Raw genomic sequence first — 24,808 nt, forward strand, 5'->3', positions numbered from 1 at the left:
ACTGCATCAGGAAATGCTCCTAGGTAGAGACCACATATCTCAAATTTTAGCTTCTTAGCAAAACCCCACTCACTTTTATTAGCCAAATTATAGGACTGTGGTGGGCAATTTAAAGCAGGGGACTACATGCAGGTAAGAGGACATACACAAGTGCACGCTAACGCACAAAATCTTGGGCCAACTAACAGGGTTCAGAACCCCAGCTGCTCTTTTAACTGTAATACCTGCAGAATCTAAGGACAATACCTGTTTGGTGGGACTGTCGCTTTCTGTGGCTTACAAGATTTCCCTAAAACGGACAATTCTGCTGACGGGAGGAAATGTGATAAACAGGGCATACAAAGCGGCAACCATGTTGTACACATCTTCCCATTCTCTGGCTGCAAAGCCCTTTTCCAGCCAGCCATTGCATATTCATTAGTCGCTGCAAGATTCTGTTATCTGCCTGGGACCGACGAACTGCAAAATCAGCCCCGTCAAGACCTTTGAGCTACAGGTTGCGCAGCCCACTCGGCTGCTACAATACTTGTATTTAAAGAAATAAACATTTAGATTCTTGCAAGCTGTAGCTTAATAATACATTGTTGTGCTGAGCTGGACGGGCGGTAAAGTTGTGACGAAGAGTGAAGGAGGGTGTGTGTGTATATGTAAGCAAGAACAGAGGGGTGAAAGTATGCTAAACAAAATGGCAGTGGCAGGCAATAGTACAAAAAAATAATAAAGTCGGCACTACAGAGCTTCTAATGTGTGGCAGAACGGTCACCCATTAAAAAAAAAAAAAATTGTCATGAAACAAAAGCTAAAAATTGTCTGCTGCGTGGGTTTACCATACCTGACTGGTTCTGGGAGAGCTAATCACCAGTGGAGGCATCACGTATACATGCCCGTCAAATGGTGATAACTAAAAATGGAGCGCAGAGGTGCCAGCAAATGGCAAGCTTATGGGCGGGCTGAAGCCCCAGAGCTGTGTCGGTTTGAGGCAGCCATACGTACCATCTGGAGCCAAGACCTAAAGATATCTACTTACAGTTAATTAGTGAATGGATGATGGTAGCTGTTTTTTTCACGATAGTCTGGAGAGCACTCCCTGGGTAATAGCATTCTTTGAGGGATTTCCTCTAACTGTAAGCCTGTTCTTGGGTGATATGGATGGATTTGCTCTTGTGTACAGTCTGCACTGGACCCCAATCTCTAATGTTTTTCCCTGACAGGCGGTTCATGTTGAAGTCTACTATTAGTTCAAATGGACCTCTGCAAGCTCTCTGGCGATCTTTAGGACTGCAACTTAAACATTTTGGCTGTTTATTTATACCTTGTCCAGTTTCTTTAGCCTTCTGAAGCTGCATCATTCAGAAATAGACTGAATACCCTAGATGAGGCACCTAGTAATTTATACGTATTGCAGATGTCCGCTCGAGCTTAGCAGGTAATTCTAGTTATAGCTTCCACACAATTCCCAAACTCCAGAATCATATAAAATGTGGTAGCTAAGCACAGCTTATCAAGTGTCGTAAATCACTAATTGAGAATGTTGTGCCATCCTTCATGCTGCCCCTTAGATTTTTGAACATAACAGAAGCAGAGCAAGCCTTCTAAGTTTGAGAAGGATAGGTTTGTTTCTTTTCAGTTACCTGATTTCATCTCTTGGCACTCAGTTCAGCAGCTAAATTTGGAGAGATGTAGTCTAATTTAAATCAAGGATGAGTGGCCACTGGCTAAAGGAAAGCACAGCTCTAATCTGCACCAAGTCTGAGAAATGGGCAAGTTATGCTGGCTGCCCGCTTTTATTATCTGTACCTGCCTGTCCCTAATTCCAGTAGTCCTATAATAATGAGAGGACAAGGAGAATCCCGGTCCAGTATACTGTCTTCTCTGTCTGAATAGAACTTCAACCTGAGTATACTGTTTTGATATGTCTTTGATAAATCCAGGTGATTTACTAGAGACCTGTAATAGTCACCAGGAGCATCTGCTTCTAGAAGCAAGTGCCCTCACCCCCCAAAAGGTACAGTGCTTCATCTTTGCACCTGCTCCTCATTGGGCTGGTGCTGCAATGCCCAACGGCATACTAACTGCCAAAGAATTGCATCTACCACATTATATGTCCATGTGGGTTATGCTGTATTGGCATGACCACAAGACCAATTAAGACTCGCATCAATGAACACCTCAGTAATATTAGGTGCTTTCGGATAACCATTAAAATGAGTGCTCATTACCTTGTGTGCAACCATTCAAAATGAAAAGGGAACACCAGACTAACCTTAGAGATAACTAACTTTTGTAATTAAGCTACCCTTGGTGCCAACAGTAGAATGGGCTACGTTCTTGTTTACCAGCTTGAGCAATAGAGAAATGAGGAGGTTCCCTACATAGCCAAATACTCATCAGATCATTTGCCTTTGCAACTGCTTACTACAAAGGACCGTGCCTTGCTAGTCTACTGTTGTATTCTATTGTTTACGGTAGTGGAATGTGGGCGAGCGATCGTTCCTACCGCAGCAGTTGGTGTCAGCTGGCCGAGGGAGGAGGATCGCGTTTATTTCTCAAGAATAAACTCAACAACCTGAAACCACAAAAAGGCTTCTTGTGAATCCGTTACTACATTTTGGCGACGAGTGCCAGCTGTAGTGGAATAAACGCGGTCCCAACGAATCCAAGTGTGCTAGCAGACGTGCTATGGATGATGCTATGGAGTTCACGAGCGGAATGTCGTCAAGGAGGAATGTGTGTTTTTTCACATGGTAATTTGTTTCCTCTTCCAATTTGCCTGTCTCTTTTGACGCTGTTGTGAGAAATCACAGTGTGAACCGAGGGAGTTACAAGCCCTGCCCTATTTTGGTGATTAGAAGAAAGCACACTACTGGTTCCTTAGATAAGGAAAAGTTCTTAGCAACCACACTGACACTTTTAATTCAATGTTGTCATGGCTTCTGCTATAAATATTCCGGCACCATTTTTGGATAACAAAGTGCAACCCTCTGTACAATGGGAAGAATGGATTGATCTATTTGAAAACTACTTGGTGGCATTAGATGGGCAAAATTTCTCTGAGCACAGAAAGAAAGCATTATTATTAAGTACAGTTGGCAGAGAAGCTCATCATATTTTTAAATATTTACCAGAAATTCGTAATGACGATGGACAACTGGGTGATGTCTATGAAGAGGCGAAACTACGTTTTGAAAAGAGATTTGCCAAGGAAGAAAATATAGTGTTGTCCCGTTACAAGTTTTATACCAGGCCACAAAAGGATGGAGAATCGTTAGAAGACTTTGTCTCTAGTTTACGTGAACTATCAGTGAAGTGCAAATTTGGTCCTATGTCTGATGAGCTAATTCGAGACCAATTAATTGTACAGTGCAGGAGTAAAAAAAATGCAAGAGCGGTTATGGGCTGCGAAGAACCCTTCCCTGAAAGATGCAATTTCCATCGCGAAGATTGTAGAAGAGTCAGATTTGTGCATGCGAGAGATGAACAAAAAAGGGAATGGAAGCAGTGAAGGTGGAGAGGAAGTTGCTGTGATATCTAAGAAACCTAATCAGTTCAAGCACAGTGGTACTTCAAATAGCAAACATGGATCAAGAGATTCGCCTAAAGTTTGCGCACGGTGTGGGAGCGTTGCGCATACCAGCGTTGCTAAATGGTGTTTTGCTATTAATAAAGACTGCAGGAAGTGTGGTCGCAAGGGGCATTTTGCACGAATGTGTAAAGACAGCTTCAAAACGAGAGTTGCTGTAGCTGATCCGGCGGAAGAAGGCTGCGATAATGACCGCATCTTACTTGTTCAGACTTCTGGAACAGACAAAGGGAGAAAAACCAGGCCGAAAGGAAGCTTTACTATAGCCGACAAAGAAGTGGAACTAATGGTGGACTCGGGCTCACTGTATACTATTGTTCCAAGGTCATTGTGGCTTGAGTTGTGGCATGATATTTCTTTGTTACCTAAAGATATTAATCCTAGAGGGTATCAAGGGGTGGAGATTGATGTTGTAGGCTACTTTACTTCTAGCATTAAGTTTGAAAATCGTTGCACATCATCATTGACCCTCATTCTGACAATAAGGTTTTGATAGTAGAAGATGAACCTTTAGAGAAAATTCTTGATGATGCTAATGCTGTGTTTGATGAGAAGTTGGGGGAGTTGAGAGGGTATGTCCACAAAATAGTGTTGGAAGATGGTGCCGTGGCCATGAAACACAAAGTGAGGAGAATACCGTTAGTGGTGAGAGAAGAAGTGAAGAAATTAATGCAAACTATGATAGATCAGGGCATAATTGAACCTGTTGAGGCCTCACCTTGGGTTTCACCAGTTGTCATTACAAAAAAAAAGGATGGCAAGCTTCGTTTCTGTGTGGATTTACGCAGTTTGAATAAATGTGTAGTCACAGACTCCTTTCCTCTTCCAAACATAAATGAACTCTTGGCTCTTCTCAAAGGGGGGAGGTTTTTTTCAAAATTGGATATGAGGAGTGCTTACCACCAAATTAGATTACATGATGAGTCTCGTGCCCTCACTGCTTTTGTGACCATGGAAGGTACATTTCAGTTCACCAGAATGCCATTTGGGCTGTCCTCTGCAGCAAGTGTGTTTCAGAGAGTCATGTCGAGCATGTTTTCGGGATTACATAATGTGTTGTATTTTCAAGATGACATTTTAATTTTTGGTCAAACAGTAAGTGAACATAATTCGGTTCTTAAAGCTGTTCTTAACAAATTGAAAGAGAGTGGTCTGACATTGAGGAGAGACAAGTGTACATTTTTGGTGGAGGAAATTGATTACTTAGGCCATACAGTATCTGGAGATGGGTACAGACCCAAAAAAGACTTATTAGTTGCCATTCGGTCAGCACCCATTCCTAGTACTAAAGATCAGTTGCGCTCATTTATGGGTTTTATAGAATATTACAACAAGTTTGTTGGGAATTTTGCAAGGAAAACTGAAAGTTTAAGAATGTTGCTGAGGAAGGGGTCCAACTTCAAGTGGGGAAAGGAGCAACAATGTGCGTTTGATATGGTAAAGGAAGATATTTGTGGAGCTGGTATTCTGTCTCCTTTTGATACTCATCTAAGGACAATCTTGACTGTGGATGCGAGTGCTTGTGGTTTGGGAGCCGTACTGTCTCAAGTAAGTAAAAGGAAAGAAGCTACTGTGGCTTTTGCATCGCGGTCTTTAACGGAGTGTGAACGGAATTATTCTGTTATTGAACGCGAGGCTTTGGCGGCTGTGTGGTCTGTTGAGTATTTCAGAACCTTTCTTTGGGGCATAGATTTTACTTTACGGTCCGATCACAAACCATTACTCAAAGTGTTGAGTCCTGGTGGTGCGGGTAAAGGTTCCGCTAGGCTTGCGAGATTAGCTGCTAGACTCCAAGAATATCGCTTCAGTATGAGTTATATTCCCGGTTGGGAAAATGCTCGGGCAGATTGCCTCTCTAGACTCCCTGTAGAGGGTTTGGTCAAGGGTGAGGATATACTTCAAGGACAAGAAGGAGCAGTGGCTTGGTTGAGTGACATTGAGGAGTTGGGCGAAGGCACGTTTTCGTCAGAGGAGTGGAGGACGTGTATGGAGAGAGACTCAGTACTCAAGGGTGTTATACGCATGATTTTAGAAGGTAAAAGGAGAGACAGCACGGTTGTTCCTTCCGTGAGACCTTATATAAAATTGGTGGATGAGTTATCTGTTCTAGATTCACAATTGCTTATGAGAAATGACAAGTTTATTCCACCAGAAGGTCTAAGAAAGAGGATTTTTGTGTTGGCCCATGAGGGTCATTTGGGTCAAACCATTACTAAGAAGAGAGTTAGGGAACACTTTTGGTGGCCTGGCATGGATGATATGATCTCAAGGTGGGTTGTAGATTGTGCAACATGTAAAGAGAGCGAAAAAAGGTTGAAAACTGGTGTGCATGGATTTCAAGGCCATATTGAAGATCCTGGGTTACCGTGGTGGAGTGTGTGTTTAGATTTCATTGGTCCCATGCAGGGTGTAGGAAATGCATACAAAAATGCAGTGATCATGGTTGATGTGTACTCTAGATGGGTGGTCGTAAGATTTGTACGTGAAATTACCACCAAGAGCACTATTGAAGTGTTGAGGGAAGTTTTTCTGGAAGAAGGTCTTCCCAGAATCCTAATAACAGACAATGGAACTCAACTTACTTCTCATGAAATGAAGAGGTTTTTAGAAAACTCGGGGATCATTCATAAACGTACTGCTCTATATAATCCTCAAGCCAATGGAATGGTAGAGAGAATAAACAGATTGGTGAAAGGCACAATTTTAATGGGGGTGCAGAGTGGAAAAGATGTTAAGGAGATTGTGAACGAGATGGTTTGGGCCCACTGTACTACGTTAAATAAGTCTACAGATACAACCCCATTTGAAAGAATGAGGGGAAGGAAGGCAGGTTCGAAATTACTGCCAGCATGGTTATGGAATGGTGTTGTATGTAATACCAGGGATGTGGAATTTATTAAAATATCTACTTGTCCAGTGGACAGGTTGCTTCTCAAATCTACTTGTCCTGTAAAAAGATCTACTTGTCCCTTTGGTGCCATGTAGTGTGGCGACAAATTATGGCAGAAATCTCATTATGTAAGTGCTCTGATAATAGCCTCTCTGATTCTGCCAGGGCTACTACCATAGTAGGGCTTGAATACTTGCAGTTTCAATCCCTACTGTAGCAATTTCCTTATTTTGCCACCTTTCTGCAGATCTGCATACTGGGGCTGGAGGAAGCAGTAAGCAATAGTTCTAGGGCTGGAGTGCCTTTGAGTCTGCAAACCTACTAACCTGCATGTTTTAAAGATTTTTACCAGCTTCTCTCTAATATTTTCCTACAATAAGAAAGGTTGGACATTTACTCCTGACAATGGCAGAATTAGAACTTCTTCCAGGGTTGGGAAGAAAGTGGCTGGAGGGAAAATGAACTTGCAAATGCTCAATAGATTTTTACATGAGCAAATCTACACATCGTATTTACCCATGCTAAAATACAGTTCACAAATATTTTATAGGGTACGACATATACCATGGGTGCACTTTTGTGACTTTCTTTAAGAATTTGGGGCCATATGTAGGTAGGTTCAGATTTGCGACCTGCAAATTGCGAGTCGCAAATCCGAATGTAGGATGGTGTCCCTGACACCATCTGTGATTCACAAGGGCTTCGCAAATGCCCACCTCATGAATAATCATGAGGTGGGTCGCAATTTGCGACCCCCTCGCGAATGGCGGCCCACACAGGGGTGGTGGCCTGCTGGAGACAGCAGACCACCATGTCCGTGACTGCTTTTCAATAAAGCAGTTTTTTTTTTGTAATGCAGCCCGTTTTCCTTAAAGGAAAACGAGATGCATAACAAAAATGAAAAAATGAAACGTTTTCGTTTAATTTTTTCAGAGCAGGCAGTGGTCCACAGAACCACTGCCTGCTCTGAAAAAATGTTTACAGTGACATTCACAATGGGGAAGGGGTCCCATGGGGATCCCTTCCCTTTTGCGAAAGTGTTAGCACCCATTTGAAATGGGTGCAAACTGCGATTGGTTTGCGCCCGCGTGCGCGGTCACAAAACAATCCTACATTGCACTGCGAGTCGCAATTAGGAAGGGAACACCCCTTACTGATTGCGAGTCGCAAACCTGTTTTGCGATTCGGTAACCAGGTTACTGAATCGCAAAACTGGGTTTGTGCATCGCAGTGTGCTTTTTGCATGTCGCAAAACAGCGAAAGTCGCTGTTTGCAACATGCAAAAAAGCTACCTACATGTGGGTCTTGGTCCCTAATTAGGTCTGGTGTTAACAAAGACATTTTGTTATTATTAAACTTCTATTTCTCTCTCTTTCGGCCGGCTTTTCTGTGAGTGATCGCATTCTGCTCTTCCACAAGGAGCATATTGCCACACAAATTAGTTTTGTTCAGTGTCAGGAACTACAGTGGCAATCAGTGACGTAACTAAACTGGAGGGTGCCCCTTTGTAAAGAACATGGAGGAGCCCCCCTCTCCAGACTCACTCAGGGCAGGTGCTGTGCTGAAGGGGCCCCCTGGAGGGTGGCTGCGGGGCCTTTGTTATGCCGCTGGTGTGCTTTTAGAGAGTTCAAAAACTTTTTTTGGGGGGGGTTTGCCAGTGTTTGTTACAATGTTGAGGGCCTGGTAGCTCCCACAACAATAAAGTGTTACAAAAGCCATGTCAAAACAAGACACGCATTGATGAAACTAAACGACTTATAAAAATATGTCAGATCAGTTGGCTTTGTCAGTGTTTGTTTATTTTCATGCTTTCCATAATCGTGTTGAAAATGGTTACACTGATTTCCCATTAGAAATATTTTTGGGAAATACTAGCAACACATTTTACTAAATGACACTTCATTTGCATATAATCAGAGAGCATTCTGGGAGCATTATACTTAGCCTCATAGCCTAAACTTTTCAAACGTGTGTACACGTTTTTTTTTTTTTTGTACTGGAACCAACGTCAGTAGTGAGGTGTGACCTTAAAACATTTATTTACAGCACTCACCCTAATAATGAAGGCTTTCAAATAATGAACCATAAATACAAGTTCGAACAGCATTATCTTTTGGAAACACATTACCTCAACTGCAGAGAGTTCCACTCTCTGTAATCAGGCAGCCAAAGGGTTTGTGCTGCAGGGGGTTGGGCCTACTTGTCCCAAGGACAAAGTAAACATAAAAACTTGTTGCCCTTAAACCCAAACAAGATGTCCCGGGCGATAGGAATTCCACATCCCTGAATACACAGTATGTAAACAAAGAAACAAGGAAAAATGATATTGAGGAAGGTGATTGGGTGAAGATCAGGCATGGCAGAGTTGTTGGTGGTCTTTCTAAATTCTGGGGTCCTTTTAAAGTCAGAAAGGTGGGAGCTAATCATGTTGAGTTGGAAAATAGGGACAAATGGAATAAAAGGAAGGTTGCGCTCTACCAAAAGAGGGAAGAAGGTGAGGTGGTGTTTAAGGACAATTATTCTTTTGGTAGGGATTACAATAGTTTTATGTTCATGAGTGATAAAGAGTTCATTACCAAGTCGGATGAAAATTCTTCTGGGGCTGCAGAGCAAGTGTTGCATAGTCCGATTACGAGTGGTACGGAGTGTGTTCAGGAGGGAGCAGTTTCTGGTTCAGCAGAACCTGTTTCCATTGATAGCACCACAAATGGTGGTCGCAACCCAAGGGTTCGCAGACCGCCTGGTTATCTAAGAGATTATATTCAGTTTGTTTGAACAGTATCTAAGTTTATGTTTGCTTTTCAGTTATTAACATCATTATTAGGTTAATTAATTTTGCTGTGTTGCTATATTAGTATCTTGTTATTCTCAGTTTTGTGTTTTTGTTTTGTGCGCGTGGGTGTTTTGGGAAGATCGGAAGGGAGGGGGATGTGTTGTATTCTATTGTTTACGGTAGTGGAATGTGGGCGAGCGATCGTTCCTATTGCAGCAGTTGGTGTCAGCTGGCCGAGGGAGGAGGATCGCGTTTATTTCTCAAGAATAAACTCAACAACCTGAAACCACAAAAAGGCTTCTTGTGAATCCGTTACTACATCTACCTTCACGGCCACTAATGCTGAAAGTACCACTAGGCAATACTTTTTTCAAAGAAATTAAAGATGTTGTAGATCAATACAACGTAACCAGTCTAGGATCATGCCTTTGCCAAGGCAACTAAATAGAAAGCATTAAATCAGTAGAATGAGAGGATTTTAAATAAACTGCATCAGGCCCCAAAAGACGATCACCACGCATGAACACTGGCTTCCATGTCTAGGCCATGATGCGGGGACATGCACTTGAAGTTAAAAGTGCAGTAGGAAAGATGTTGATGCGCTTGGCAAATGTACGTACGTGCATTATTGCCAGAAGCAACATAGAGATTGTTATCCCTGTAAATGAGTAGAGAACGCCCTTGTGCTCCGTAACAGACAATACTTACACTATGACATAAAAAGGAGTTCAGTGTTCATATCTTAATTGCCAGGTGTTGGAGGATGGATTATTAGTAGGGATAAGCATTCACCTAACCGTAGTAACAAGGGCACCACCCCAACATAAAGTCCAGTCAGGGTTTTAATACATCAGCCCCTGGCTCATCCCCTGGTAGCTGGTTGCGAGCACGCAAGCTTAACTTAGGTGACAGGTATGTAAAGCATTTAAATACACAAGTACAGTAAATAAGTAAGATGGGACACAAAAAAATCCCATACCAATTTATAAAAATAAGAAATATTTTAATCTTTAAAATGACACCAAAATGACAAAAAGCCAGTATAGGGGACCGGAGATATGAATTTGTAAAGACTAAATGAAAAAAAAATCTGCTTTCTAGTGCTTAAAAGCCAATAGCACCAACCAGCGACATCTGGTCGTGCTAGACCAGAACCAAGTCACAATTTGAGCCCGACCGCAACGGAGCCCTGCTAGGATACACTGAGCAGGAGGCCTCGGTCAAAGTTTTACCTTCGGACATAGTAATTTTTCTAGAGCTGTTTCTCTCGCCGTCTGATGAGGCTCCATGTCAGGCTTAGTTCCGATGCAACGTCGTTAGCTTGGCTCATTGTGAGCTCCTGGTCAACTGAAAGTCTTGTCGACGGGGAAAAGCTCAGGAGCTTCGATGGGACAAACCTGAAATTCAGGCCGGGTCGTGGTTCATCGGCGGTGGCTTGGCTCTCGTCGACGGGTCGGTTACCTTACCAAGCTTTTTCCATAAGATGCTACAAACTTCTGAAGCTCCTGTTTGAGGGTCCAAAGTGTCTAAAACACAAACCCAAGGGTCTAGAATCTCTGAGATAGTCCTTGGAAGTTTGGACCACGATTCTTACAATGCACCTGGCCAAATCCTTAAAAGTCCACTGGATGCATACCAGACTGGGGACGTCTTGATGGGGATGGTGCAGGGAAGCTGTGTTAACCTATTGTTTTCAGGGCGTCCACTCCCTAATACTTTTAGAAGCAAGGCTAAGTCCTCAGGGCTGAAGCTCCCAGTGTGCAGCAGGAGCAGTTCTTCATCTCTAGCTGCTTCCTAGCAATAGTTGTACTTAAAATATTCCAGTGTTAGCCTAAGGAGCTAGGTATCTACAACAGGGGAAAAATGAAAATGGCAGTTTTTCCCTCACCAGGTCATACAAAAGATCTTTTATAATGCCCCTGCTTATAGTGATATGGCACTCCACCTCTGGGGCACCTAGGGGAGACATATGTACAAATACAGAAAAGTAGCACTTTAATTCTAAAGTCCAATTTGCATAATTTTTACTTTTAAAGACAGTCTGCAAAGCAGGACTGCCTTTAAAATTGACAGTAGGCAACACAACAGTGCACGTTCCAGGGCAGGAAATCTATTGGGCCCCTAAACATTCCTGCTCTATTATATACTAGGGACTTCTAGGTAGTTTGAATCCCCTTTGCCTTATTATATACTAGAGACTTACAGGGGGACTGTCATTGCTAATTGTAATTATAGCCTTTTTCATCAGAGCACTGGCCCTGGCCAGCAGAGCCCAGGGCACAATCTCAGTCAGTTACCACATATATCAGTCAGAAACAATTAAGGTGAACAGGGCTAAAACAACGACTTTCTTATACCAGGCCTGTGCTCACAGCCATCTTAGCCCAAGGTTACAGGGACTTTACAGTTAGGTTCTGAATTTACTCGCACAAAACCGTAGAAATTCAGCAGTTGTAGTTATTTCAAATAACTATAACTCTTCCCCTAAGGTAACTATAACTCACGCCTTTGCCATGCATTGCTAATTACTCCACATTTTATTTCACTGATAACACCTTCTTTGGTATCATCACTGCACCATTTACAATAAAATAATTGATCAGAAAACTGCATGAAGAGTGCACGAGTCATAGTTACCTTAGGGCACGAGTTATAGTTATTTGAAATAACTCTAACTATAACTGCTGAATTTCTAAGGTTTTGTGCAGGTAAATTCAGATCCTAACTATAACATCTCTGTAACCTTTGTTCTTTTTTTTTTTTTTTGAAAATATATATATATATATATATATATATATATATATATATATATATATATATATATATATATATATAACCTGGAGAGAGACCACCAGCATAATTAAGGTAATAGAAGACCTAATTCACTGTGATCTTTGTAACTTTGTACCACCATGCAAAACTGGGGTTATCTGACATATCCTACCCAAGTAGAAGAGGCTGACATCAACTTTGGGTTAGCTGTAATTGATGTAGCGAAAGCATTCAATAACAGAGCTGTTTGTGTTTTTTTTTTTTTTTTTTTTAAACACAAAACTATGAAGGAAATTAGATCTATATGGACTAATTACCCATGTAGCGCCCTGGAGTGTGGGTCAAAGGACGAGACAAGATGTCCCCTTCACCCGCTTCTATTTGTTCCAGAATAGATCTCCTGTCATGCCTTCTCAGATGTTTGTTGGCCAGTGGCCAATTGGGGTATCGCGGTAGGTGCTCCAATGCTTATAGTATCGAAGTATGCTGATAATACCCTAGTTTTCTAATGAGATCGGATCCATACCACTTCCCCAATAAGAGTTAGAAATATTTGATGCATATTTAGGTTTGTACACTGGGACATGCAATGTCTGGATAGCTTAATACATCCAGATGCCCCTTTATGCCTTGAACTAGGAGTGCAATGAGAAACGGACCACTTTATCTTTCTGAGGATTAAATTAGTGCATAGTACTGAGTAGCAAATTACTTATAATAAGAAAAGGACCTTGGGGGTTGAAAAAGTTATTAAATTCTGGACACCATTCCTCTCACTGGTGTAGGGAGAGTTTCCATGGCAACAAGATTTTACAAAGGCAGTAGATCTTGCCTTTGGGATCTATTCTTTTGCTAATGGTTTTAGCCTCAGGCGCAGTATCCTGATGCTGCAATGCATTGCTGAAGATTTTTTTTTTTGTTATTTAAAAAAAAAAAAGGCTTGTTGTGCCCCCCTTTTTTTTAGGTCGAGCCTAGGCAGCGTGCAGTGCTGTCTACAAGACATGCTGTTTTCAGTCTATGGGCTTTAACCATGCCCACTCTTGCCGTTCGTTCTTTGTTGTGCTTATCTTAAAAGATTCCTTTTTATTGGTGCATTTTTCTAAATGCCCCTCCTTTGTGTGCTTAGTTCCCTCCCAGGCGATTTCACGAAGAGAACATTTTTGTTTGCCATCACACTATGTTTACGTTTCCTCCTGTTACAGCGTGTGATGGCCCCTCATCTCGTCTGGTTTCAGTTTTGCCTTCAATCCCGGCTGTGATCCTTTCTTCACGTTACTTGTTCTGCTTTGCGTCATGCGTATGCCCACTCCTCTCTTCTTGTTTCTTTGCTGCTACATTTCTTTTTTATTCCTGTGCTCTGCACATCTGGTTTCTTTTCTTCTGTTCTCTACACTATTCTGTTTCATTGTGTGTTCCTGTGTTACTCGCCCTGCTTCTCTGTTCCTAATTACAATGGTTTTCTCTGCCGCTGTATCCTTTTTTGCGTTCTATACTTTGTTTTTTTACGTGGCTGCAACTTGCCAATGGCTCGCTTTGAACTCCCATAGCATTTATATTTAACCGTTTTGGCTTTCTTCACTGCTTTGCCCCTCAGTAAAGCAGATCTGCTCCATGGAGTGAAGACTTGTTGTTTTACAGCTGTAGCAGTTCCTGCCCGGGTGGGGCCTTCCTGGCACTGTAAATCTGCATTTTTGGGAAGCCTGGCGGCTGGCTGTTGATAACACTATGCCATACCTTTCTATCAGGGCACGTGATTACGTTTGTATTTGACATGAAGGACAGCATTTCAAGACCAGCAAGGTGGCTTCAAATTAAATTATGCATAGGCGCAAGCGTCCGGTGCCTTTGCACCTGTCGTCTAGGGGCAAGGCCAAGTGTCCGGTACGGTTATCATGGATATGGAATTCCTATTGCCCAACGCCTGGGACATATTTTTGTGGGGTCGAGCAACAAGTTTTCATGTTTAATTTGACCTTGGGACAAGTAGGCCCAACCCCCTGCAGCACAAACCCGCTGGCTGCCAGGTTACAGAGAAGGGAACTGTCTGCAGTTGAGGTAATGTGTGTCCATATCTTAATGCTGGTTGACCTTGTATTTATGACTCATTAATGAAAAGCCTTCATTATTAGGATGAGTGCTGTAAATAAACATTTTAAGGTCACACTGCACTACTGACAGTGGTTCTAATAAAAAAAAAAACGTGCACACACGTTTGAAAAATTTAACAATATGAGGCTAAGTGCAGTGCTCCTAGAATGCTCTCTGATTAGATGCAAATGTTTGCAGAAACTTGTAAGCAAGAGTGATGATTCTTCGCTTTCAAAATAAAATGTAGGGAAAAAAACGTTTAGCTACTATGGAATTTTAAGTGTTATCTTTGAAATCTAATTTAGTAAAATGTGTTGATGCATGCTAGGATTCCCCAGAAATATTTTGATGGAAAATCAGTGTAACCATTTTCAAAAAGATTATGCGAGGCATGAAAATAAACAAGCACTGGCAAACCTAACTGATCCGACGTTTTTTTTTAGTCTTTTGGTTTCGTCAATGCGTGTATTGTTTTGACATGGCTTTTGTAACACTTTATTGTTGAGAGCTGCCAGGCCCTCACTGTTGTAACAAACACTGGCAAAAAGAAAAAAAAGTTTTTGGTCTCAAAAAGCACACATTGCCAACAGTGGCATAACGAAAGCCACAGAGCTCCCATCTAGGGGACCCCCTCAGCAAAGCACCTGCCCTGAGTGAGTCTGGAGGGGCCTCCCTGTTCTTTGCAGGGGGCTCCCTCGAGTTTTGTTACGCCACTGATTGCCACGGTTGTTCCTGGCACTGGACAGAACTACTTTGTGTACCAATAATGCACCATGTGGAAGAGCAGAATGCGACCACCAGGGATGTGGAATTTATTAAAATATCTACTTGTCCAGTGGACAGGTTGCTTCTCAAATCTACTTGTCCTGTAAAAAGATCTACTTGTCCCTTTGGTGCCATGTAGTGTGGCGACAAATTATGGCAGCAATCTCATTATGTAAGTGCTCTGATAATAGCCTCTCTGATTCTGCCAGGGCTACTACCATAGTAGGGCTTGAATACTTGCAGTTTCAATCCCTACTGTAGCAATTTCCTTATTTTGCCACCTTTCTGCAGATCTGCATACTGGGGCTGGAGGAAGCAGTAAGCAATAGTTCTAGGGCTGGAATGCCTTTGAGTCTGCAAACCTACTAACCTGCATGTTTTAAAGATTTTTACCAGCTTCTCTCTAATATTTTCCTACAATAAGAAAGGTTGGACATTTACTCCTGACAATGGCAGAATTAGAACTTCTTCCAGGGTTGGGAAGAAAGTGGCTGGAGGGAAAATGAACTTGCAAATGCTCAATAGATTTTTACATGAGCAAATCTACACATCGTATTTACCCATGCTAAAATACAGTTCACAAATATTTTATAGGGTACGACATATACCATGGGTGCACTTTTGTGACTTTCTTTAAGAATTTGGGGCCATATGTAGGTAGGTTCAGATTTGCGACCTGCAAATTGCGAGTCGCAAATCCGAATGTAGGATGGTGTCCCTGACACCATCTGTGATTCGCAAGGGCTTCGCAAATGCCCACCTCATGAATAATCATGAGGTGGGTCGCAATTTGCGACCCCCTCGCGAATGGCGGCCCACACAGGGGTGGTGGCCTGCTGGAGACAGCAGACCACCATGTCAGTGACTGCTTTTCAATAAAGCAGTTTTTTTTGTAATGCAGCCCGTTTTCCTTAAAGGAAAACGAGATGCATAACAAAAATGAAAAAATGAAACGTTTTCGTTAAATTTTTTCAGAGCAGGCAGTGGTCCACAGAACCACTGCCTGCTCTTAAAAAATGTTTACAGTGACATTCACAATGGGGAAGGGGTCGCATGGGGATCCCTTCCCTTTTGCGAAAGTGTTAGCACCCATTTGAAATGGGTGCAAACTGCGATTGGTTTGCGCCCGCGTGCGCGGTCACAAAACAATCCTACATTGCACTGCGAGTCGCAATTAGGAAGGGAACACCCCTTACTGATTGCGAGTCGCAAACCTGTTTTGCGATTCGGTAACCAGGTTACTGAATCGCAAAACTGGGTTTGTGCATCGCAGTGTGCTTTTTGCATGTCGCAAAACAGCGAAAGTCGCTGTTTGCAACATGCAAAAAAGCTACCTACATGTGGGTCTTGGTCCCTAATTAGGTCTGGTGTTAACAAAGACATTTTGTTTTTATTAAACTTCTATTTCTCTCTCTTTCGGCCGGCTTTTCTGTGAGTGATCGCATTCTGCTCTTCCACAAGGAGCATATTGCCACACAAATTAGTTTTGTTCAGTGTCAGGAACTACAGTGGCAATCAGTGACGTAACTAAACTGGAGGGTGCCCCTTTGTAAAGAACATGGAGGAGCCCCCCTCTCCAGACTCACTCAGGGCAGGTGCTGTGCTGAAGGGGCCCCCTGGAGGGTGGCTGCGGGGCCTTTGTTATGCCGCTGGTGTGCTTTTAGAGAGTTCAAAAACTTTTTTGGGGGGGTTTGCCAGTGTTTGTTACAATGTTGAGGGCCTGGTAGCTCCCACAACAATAAAGTGTTACAAAAGCCATGTCAAGACAAGACACGCATTGATGAAACTAAACGACTTATAAAAATATGTCAGATCAGTTGGCTTTGTCAGTGTTTGTTTATTTTCATGCTTCCCATAATCGTGTTGAAAATGGTTACACTGATTTCCCATTAGAAATATTTTTGGGAAATACTAGCATGCATCAACACATTTTACTAAATGACACTTCATTTGCATATAATCAGAGAGCATTCTGGGAGCATTATACTTAGCCTCATAGCCTAAACTTTTCAAACATGTGTGTACACGTTTTTTTTTTTTTTTTGTACTGGAACCAACGTCAGTAGTGAGGTGTGACCTTAAAACATTTATTTACAGCACTCACCCTAATAATGAAGGCTTTCAAATAATGAACCATAAATACAAGTTCGAACAGCATTATCTTTTGGAAACACATTACCTCAACTGCAGAGAGTTCCACTCTCTGTAATCAGGCAGCCAAAGGGTTTGTGCTGCAGGGGGTTGGGCCTACTTGTCCCAAGGACAAAGTAAACATAAAAACTTGTTGCCCTTAAACCCAAACAAGATGTCCCGGGCGATAGGAATTCCACATCCCTGGACCACTCACAGTAAAGCCAGCCGATAGATAAATACAAGTTTATTAAAAACAAAATGTCTTTTACGCCAGAACTACTTAGGGACCCAATTCTTAAAGTCACAAAAGTGTGCCCAGGGTATATGTCTTTGAATTAGCGGCTCTCATGAATTCACAAGAACTTACAGAAGTAGACCAGGAATTCGTACTCCTGGAAAACATTTGTGACCTGTATTTCAGCACAAGCAAATATGCATGTGTAGATTTGCTCATGTGAAAATCTTTTGAGCATTTACAAGTTCACCTTGCTTCCAGCTACTTTTTTTCCCAACCCTAGAAGAACTTCTACTTTTGACATTGTGAGGAGTACATTTCCAACCTTTCTAATTATAGGAAAGGATTAGAGAAAAGCTAGTGAAAATCCTTAAAACATACAAGTTAGTAGGATTGCAGACTCAAAGGCATTCTAGCCCTGGAACTATTGCTTATTGCTTCCTCCAGCCCCAGTTCGTAGCTCTGCAGAAAGGTGGCAAAATAAGGAAATTGCTATAGTAGGGATTGTAATTGCAGGTATTCAAGCCCTACTATAGTAGTAGCCCTGGCATAGTCAGGGATACTATTATCAGACCTCTTACATAATGAGATTGCTGCCATAATTTGTTGCTGCACTACATAGTACCAAAGGGACAATTAGATAATTTTACAGGACAAGTAGATTTAAGAAGCAACCTGTCCAATCGACAAGCAGATATTTTATTAAATTCTGCACACCTGGGTTATGCCTACTCCTGTTTGGCACACGATTGGCACTGCTTGAAAAGCAGCTGGAGCTTTTCAGGTACATGAACGTGTTTAATGTTATGTTCATTGTACTTGCTTTAAAATATCTGAAAAACTCTAGGTTTTCTTCCACACATTGCTATAATCCTTCATTTTTTAATGTGAACGTAATACAACTCCATATAGCACTTCGTGTTAGTAAGCAACGTTTCTGTGAGACTTTAAGGTTGTGCCAAAGCCAGGGAATTGAATTCTGCCACACACAAGTTATATTTCATAGAAATACAATTTCACAGAGTACACTCCAAACTAAAACACATAGATAAAAGACATTGTTATTTACAACATCAATAGTTCTAACTCTCGCAAATGCAGAACCTATTCAATTGTAAATAGTTGTTTCTTTTTAGTTAATGATCGGAGTTGAATTGGTAACAGAAGGGGGGACATGTGTAAATATGTGTTTGTTTTTTTCAAAGTGGGTGGAGGGAGCAACACTTGGTGGAGAACGTAAAAGTTTGGGGGGGATGCAATGCAGGAGAGGGGAGCAACCCAGGTGCATGTGGGGACAGAAGCAACGCAGGGGCATGGGTGGGTGTATTAAACGAACTACAGGAAGATCTCATCTTGAGATCTTCAAAGCAGAGTGGGCTTTTCTTGTATGTTGTAGGATTGCGTTTCTGTTTTAGAAATTGAACATGCGTGATCTGAAGACACTCTGCATCTGGTTTGAGAGGAGAAATCTGTATTTTGTTCATTTTTCAATAGAGAAAAAAGCTGATATGCCTATTGGTTTCCTGGCTGTTAATATTTGAAAGAGTTCTGCCAAGAGCCCCTCTGCTTCCTTTAGGCAATGTTGGAACTGGGTATTGTTTTTCCTTGACTGGCCTTCTACCCTCATTTTAGTGTTGTCAGGCATTCTGACACCAATTGTACTTTAATGTGCACCACTTGGATTGTCTGAAAGTTGTGCCACTGCATCTTCTGTTTTGTGGGCTCTTTCTTAGACTTTATTGAGATCAGTTCTGAACAGGTTTACTTCAACGGAAATAGTATCTATTATTGCTCATAATGCCACTCTTGACCTTTGAACGCCTGCAGGATTTCTGCTCGTTCCGATAGGTCTCCAGGTCTCTGCACTTGAGGCTGTACTACTGTTGACTTATTAGATTGTCCAACTACTTCAGTCAACCGTTAACTAAAACGTTTTCAGTAGGTAGAGGCAATAAAATAGGCTACCTTTCCCTATTCTATTTATACACCAGAATTTCACCACCTGGTCAAGCCTTCCAGGGTTAGATCAATCCTATATGCTAGTGACTCAAATTATACCCTTGCTGCTGAGTTCTGGTTGAAACCACTTCGCATTGATTCAAGTCCTAATAGTTGGTACTCTCGAACCATTATCTTTTAAATGTTTACAAAATCACTGATAAAATGACTGCAATTAAATGGTCCCTCTCACACGCACTGCATTTGACAAATAGTTTCTTGTGTGTGGAATATTCTGGTAAGTTTTCATGATGCTCTTATTGTGTCCCCTCTTTTACTTCACCAGTTAGTCATTATGAACTTTTGTATAACAATACATCACTGGACTTAGGAACAGATTAATCAAAACTTAATTGCATCCATATGACAGTCTACCCCCTTCAAATCTGGGGCAGGTTCCTGCACTTACAACCTCATTTGGAGCCCAGGGTTACTTGCAGGTTTTTTAAGTCGCATTAACTGTTCAGACAGTGTATCCCTTTTGTCTGAGAGGTCAACTTGATAATGCAGTATTAGGAAATGTATGTTTTTTTCAGCTCTTGACTATTCTGTTTTCAGTGATAAGAATTGTGTATGTTGCCGCGTACGGTATGTTGTGAGCTCCTGTTCCGACCCCTCTTTGTTCTGCCTCGACGGTACCAGGCTCTGACAATTAAGTCCCTTCATGGTGCAAGTGTTGCTTCCAGTGGGTTGTTCTGCAGGTGTAACCCTCCTTCAAGTAGTGACTTAGCAGCTATAATGCTACTATGATAGGCCACATTCTAGAATGCCTTGGGATTCAGTATCTGGGGGTGTTCTTCCAGGTGCTTGCCTGCTCATCCACCAAACCTCCCATCTGTATTGCTGCAAGTGCTTCATCTCAAAGGAAGAGGAGCTGTCCTGCATCACCCCTATCAAGTGTTTACAAAGCAGTTTGAAGAATTTGCTTCATAGCCTCCATTTTTGCAATGTGGTAAATTTCAGTTTTGGTGAGTGTGTCTTTTAGTGACTCCTTTCTCACTGGTGTAATGTGTGGAGGTCTTGCAAGCCATACTGCATGGAACAAGCACTGTTTCTACATTACACCGCTGCTGAACTTGGTTCCACTGTGGGTCCTAGGCACATATAGGAGTACTAGGAAGACATTTCACTGGGAGACTAAACGCTGTATCTATACTACCCCGGCAGGAACTGGGACTGGTGATTGTTTTGCACAGATGTTGCATGAAGTATCTTGATACGCTTGACATCTGCCACCTTAGGGCAGGTGTAATATACACATAATGCCTGATCCGAAGAAAATAAAATTGCCAATTTGTACTGTGCTGTAAAAATGCTGCCTGAATACCCATCGTATTATTGCAGATTTTCCGCATTTAGTCTGCATCTTTCCTTCTATTGTCATATGCTGAAGCGTGTCTGTAAAGTCTAAATTGGAGGAAAAGTTTAAATATCCTCCTGCTTCTTCCTCCTGCTGTCCTTTTACATTAACCATGTTTCCTCAAAAATAAGGCTGCTAGTGTCAGATGTGTAGAAACCAATTTTCAGGCAAATAAGGGAGGCCAAGATTTCAAATGGAGGGATGGGGGCAGGGAGTAATGAAATATTGTTATTGTAAAAGCATTGGATTCTCATTATATCTATTCCTTTTTTCTTCTTCACTTCCAAAGCAGATCCCAAGGTATTCAGAAGACAACATGGTCATCTCTTTCAAAATCTGGGGACAGCTGAGCTGGATGTACCGGCAAGAATAATGAGTCTTCTAGTGCGAAGAATTTAAAAAGCAAAAAGTCTTGCTAAAATGAATGATACAAATTGCCAGGGTGGGACAAGTGGAGAAAAACAAATCTGTGAGACTGCCAGCAGTAGTGTCAGCATGCCTACTGAAGAAATGACACCTAGCAGTCTGCTAGAAGATAATGAGCTGTGCTTTGTGAAGATTGAGATTGACAGCGATTCAGAAATGAAGGGCATTGATGAAGAATCTGATGACCAACATACAGCTCTTTCTCAGAAATGCAAGCTTCCTAATGGGTGGAATCCTGAACAGTACAATTATTATACATGGAAGTATCCATGGTTAATTGTTACTGGAACTACCCTTGGGTGTGCTATTTGTCACCAGGTCAGTCGTTGCAGTGGTGCAGAGAGATTTCATGGAATAAAGTTGTCAAAAGAATGGAGTGAGTCAACTATATGCTCATATGGTGCTAATAAAGAAAAGCAACAAAAGTCATTACGGAAAAAGATGAGCGAACATTCACAGACTAAAGCACACAACACAGCTGCAAAGATCTTAGAACAAGCAAGAGGCAACTCATTATTGCATGTAACCGCAAAAGCCCAGTCTGTTCAGCTATCAAGAACAAGTAGAGTATTCCGCACAGCTTATCAAGACGCGAAACAGAACAGGCCAGCCTTTGGATTTGAGGCAGAGATTGAGTGCCAGCAATTGAATGGGTTGGATATGGGGCGAATTTTGCACTCCAATGTGGCTTGCTCAAACATACAACAGCACATATCATTAGAAATGAAAAAAAAGATGTTTGCCAAAATAACTGCCCTATCTCCTAAAGTGGGCCTTTTACTGGATGAGACCACCGCGTTAAACAAAAAAAATGTTTTAATTGTCTACCTGAGAATGCAGCTAGCTGAAATGAAATCTCCAGCTAATGTTTTTGTTGACCTCATTGAGCTGAGTGATTTGTCTGCTGAAGGCGTAGTTAGCAGTTTGTTGTCAGCACTTAAAAAGCACCCAGTTGAGATAAGCGAAGGCTTTCTAAGTAAATGCTTGGTGTCAGTCACTTGTGATGGCGCATCAGTTATTTGTGGTCGCAAAAGTGGTGTTGTGAAGCTTTTACAAGAAAAAGTTGCTCCAAATATTGTAGCCTGGTACTGCTCAGCACATCGCCTTGAACTTATTGTAAATGAGGTAATGAAAGACATTCGGGCTACAAATAATTTCAAAAACTTTATAGACAAACTTTACTTTCTTTTTAACGCATCAGTAAAAAATAGTTGGCAGCTACAAGAATGTGCAGAAGCTCTTCATATCCAGCTTAGTAAAATAGGTAAAGTGATAGATACTCATTGGGTTTCCTCAAGCTGCAGAACAGTTGAAGCTGTATGGAACTCCTACCCTTCTCTTTACAAGCACTTTATTACTGCTGCTGGTGATGCTTCTCGTGACAGTACAACACGTAATATGTACACTGCCTTAAGTAGAGAATTCACCTCGGTACAGTTCATTACTAACCTTGGTATCATTTATGATGCACTACCGTCATTATCAGAGTTATCTCTTGAACTACAAAAACATGACATCACGATAATTGATGCAGATCGCGCCCTGTGCAAACAGATAGCAGCGTTTGAGACAATGGTAGACAAGCGAGGGAAGCATTCTTCACAGTGTGAGCAGGCCATAAAGGAAAACATGTTTCAGGGAGTGACTCTGCACGAAGGAAAAACAACAAACAAGAAAATTGAACATGAACTTTTTTTTTGCAGTCTTACAGATAATTTACGCAAGCGGTTATCTACTGGAGGTGGTGATGGTGCTATTGGCAAAGCTCGGTTTGAGGCACTAATCAGTGAAGTTAAAGTTCTGTATAAGCAATACTGGCCCCAGGAATTACCTACCCTCTATGGAGAAAGTGAAATTGCATCCCTCTGTGAAAGATTTGGCATTGCAAAGCATGAAACTATTCAAGCCTACAGAGAGTATAAAGATTCAGGGGGGAAGGAAGTGAAGAAACCTTACAATGAGCTTTTGGCAACTGTGAATACTATTTCAATCTCCACTGTGGAGTGTCAGCAAGGAATTTCCCAACTGAATCTCATATGCACATCTGGAAGAGCATCGCTGCATACAGACACTATATCTTCCTTGTTGTTCCTAAATCTTGTTGGCCCACCATTGACTAAATTCAACCCTGACCCATATGTACAGGCATGGATTGATAAAGGGCGAAGAGCTGCTGATGACGTTAGAAGTAAGGAAAGGAAACAAGCGGACCCAGACAGCACATCACCTCTAGATGCTGTATGGGCTTTAATGGATAAATAAAGGACACTCTGGAATGTTCAAGGGAAAGAAAATCTAGCCGTCCGCATCTTTAAAAATATTTGAGTCTCCAGACCAGGAATTTATGGTGGAAACACATTGCAGTTAATGAAAGGTTTTGATTTCTTGCTTGTCTGTTAAACTTTAGCAGCTTCCAAAAATGGTTCTCTTAAACACTACTATAGTAGGTGGTATGTCAGAGGCTCTGATTTAAAATGTTTTAATCATCATCCACTGGTCATATCGCAAGATGCATCATAAGCAATTTATTTCTTATGCAGACTTTTACCCAAGGCATTGCATATTTTAAAAGAACAATACATCTTAACTTAAATTTGACTTTAGCTACTGGGATGACTTGTGTTTCATTTTATACAATGGAATAGTTGGAATATAAAGCTAAGATTAGAGCCTTGTGTTTTAAAAATATTTATGCACTTTCATTTTAAAAAACAGTTTAAGGCCATCAATTATTTTAGTTGTCCTTGATTTTGTTATGGAATGAATGCGTCTTAACCCAGTCTCTAAATTGCACCATCATGAAGTAAAAAAAGAAATGTGTGTGTATGTATTTGTATCAGTCTGCCTTCTTGTCTAATCCTCTCACCTTATTTCTTTAAATTCTCCTTTTCATGACCCTTAGTTTCCCTTACGTGACCTGCTTCCCATTGGTACACTTTTTTTCTCTCACTGTTCTGTTTCTTTTAGAGAATATTCATAATATCTAATTTTAAATTCAATGTTCTTTTCGCCAGTAATGTTGGATACTAATTGTGAGTGTGTGAAGCCACAGTGTTTTTTCTTTGCAGACTCTTATCGAGAACTCCAGAAACCAGAATATGAAGTTGAAAAATCCCATTATTGTAGGCTTTGCATATACAAATCTCGCTACAAAATGATCTTTAGTGGCTCTTGATAAAAAGGTTGAATCATCCTTGAAAAAGATTGTCTTCTGCAGTGGTTTCCTCTGAGAGCTTGTACTTAAGCTGTTCTGCTCATTTTCTGCCTCGTGCCTCTTAGGCCCTCTTTGCAGCTACGGAAGAGGGTAAGGACTGGTGCTCTTTTTTTGGGGGGGGGTTGATGAAAAGGCAACTACAGCAGCTTTGACAGTGTTAGTATGGGATAACAGAGAAGTGGCCCTGCGCTCTCACCCACAGGAGTCAGTTTATACCCCTGACTAAATATTCCACTATGCCACAGAATTGTGGGGGGGAAAAACTCAATACTAGAAACCTTTACACAAAAATAAAATAAATACCACACAAATATTAAATCATTGAAATAGAATTAATATATTATTCAATTAATGCAAATTCATTGTATCAAAGACGAGACCAATCACTGTTTATCTGTCTGATCATGAGAATTGTTTCTCATATAACATCTTCAGCAGTGAAATACACCTATAATATTAATTACATGTACATCATAATTGCACCTATAATGTTCATAGCATGTACATCATATATTGATTATAATTGCCAAAGTGTATCCATCCACAAGACGTAGCTGAAGTTGCCATCCATTAC

General features: G+C 41.4%; 1 protein-coding gene across 4 annotated transcripts in view; it reads left to right on the forward strand.

Moving 5' to 3' along the window:
- Positions 1 to 23,749, forward strand: part of LOC138246268 (E3 SUMO-protein ligase KIAA1586-like) — a 41,491-nt gene extending 17,742 nt beyond the window's left edge. For 2 of the 4 annotated variants that reach the window (XM_069200697.1, XM_069200698.1), the window contains one exon: positions 20,884 to 23,749. In XM_069200697.1, coding sequence (XP_069056798.1) covers positions 21,015 to 23,282 — 2,268 coding nt within the window. In that variant the 5' untranslated portion in view covers positions 20,884 to 21,014 and the 3' untranslated portion in view covers positions 23,283 to 23,749. The remainder of the gene's footprint in view (positions 1 to 20,883) is intronic. The other 2 variants (XM_069200696.1, XM_069200699.1) reach the window with 1 other exon arrangement.
- Positions 23,750 to 24,808: the final 1,059 nt, after the last annotated feature.

Source organism: Pleurodeles waltl, chromosome 7 (assembly GCF_031143425.1).
Source record: "Pleurodeles waltl isolate 20211129_DDA chromosome 7, aPleWal1.hap1.20221129, whole genome shotgun sequence".
Classification (NCBI taxonomy): Eukaryota; Metazoa; Chordata; class Amphibia; order Caudata; family Salamandridae; genus Pleurodeles; species Pleurodeles waltl.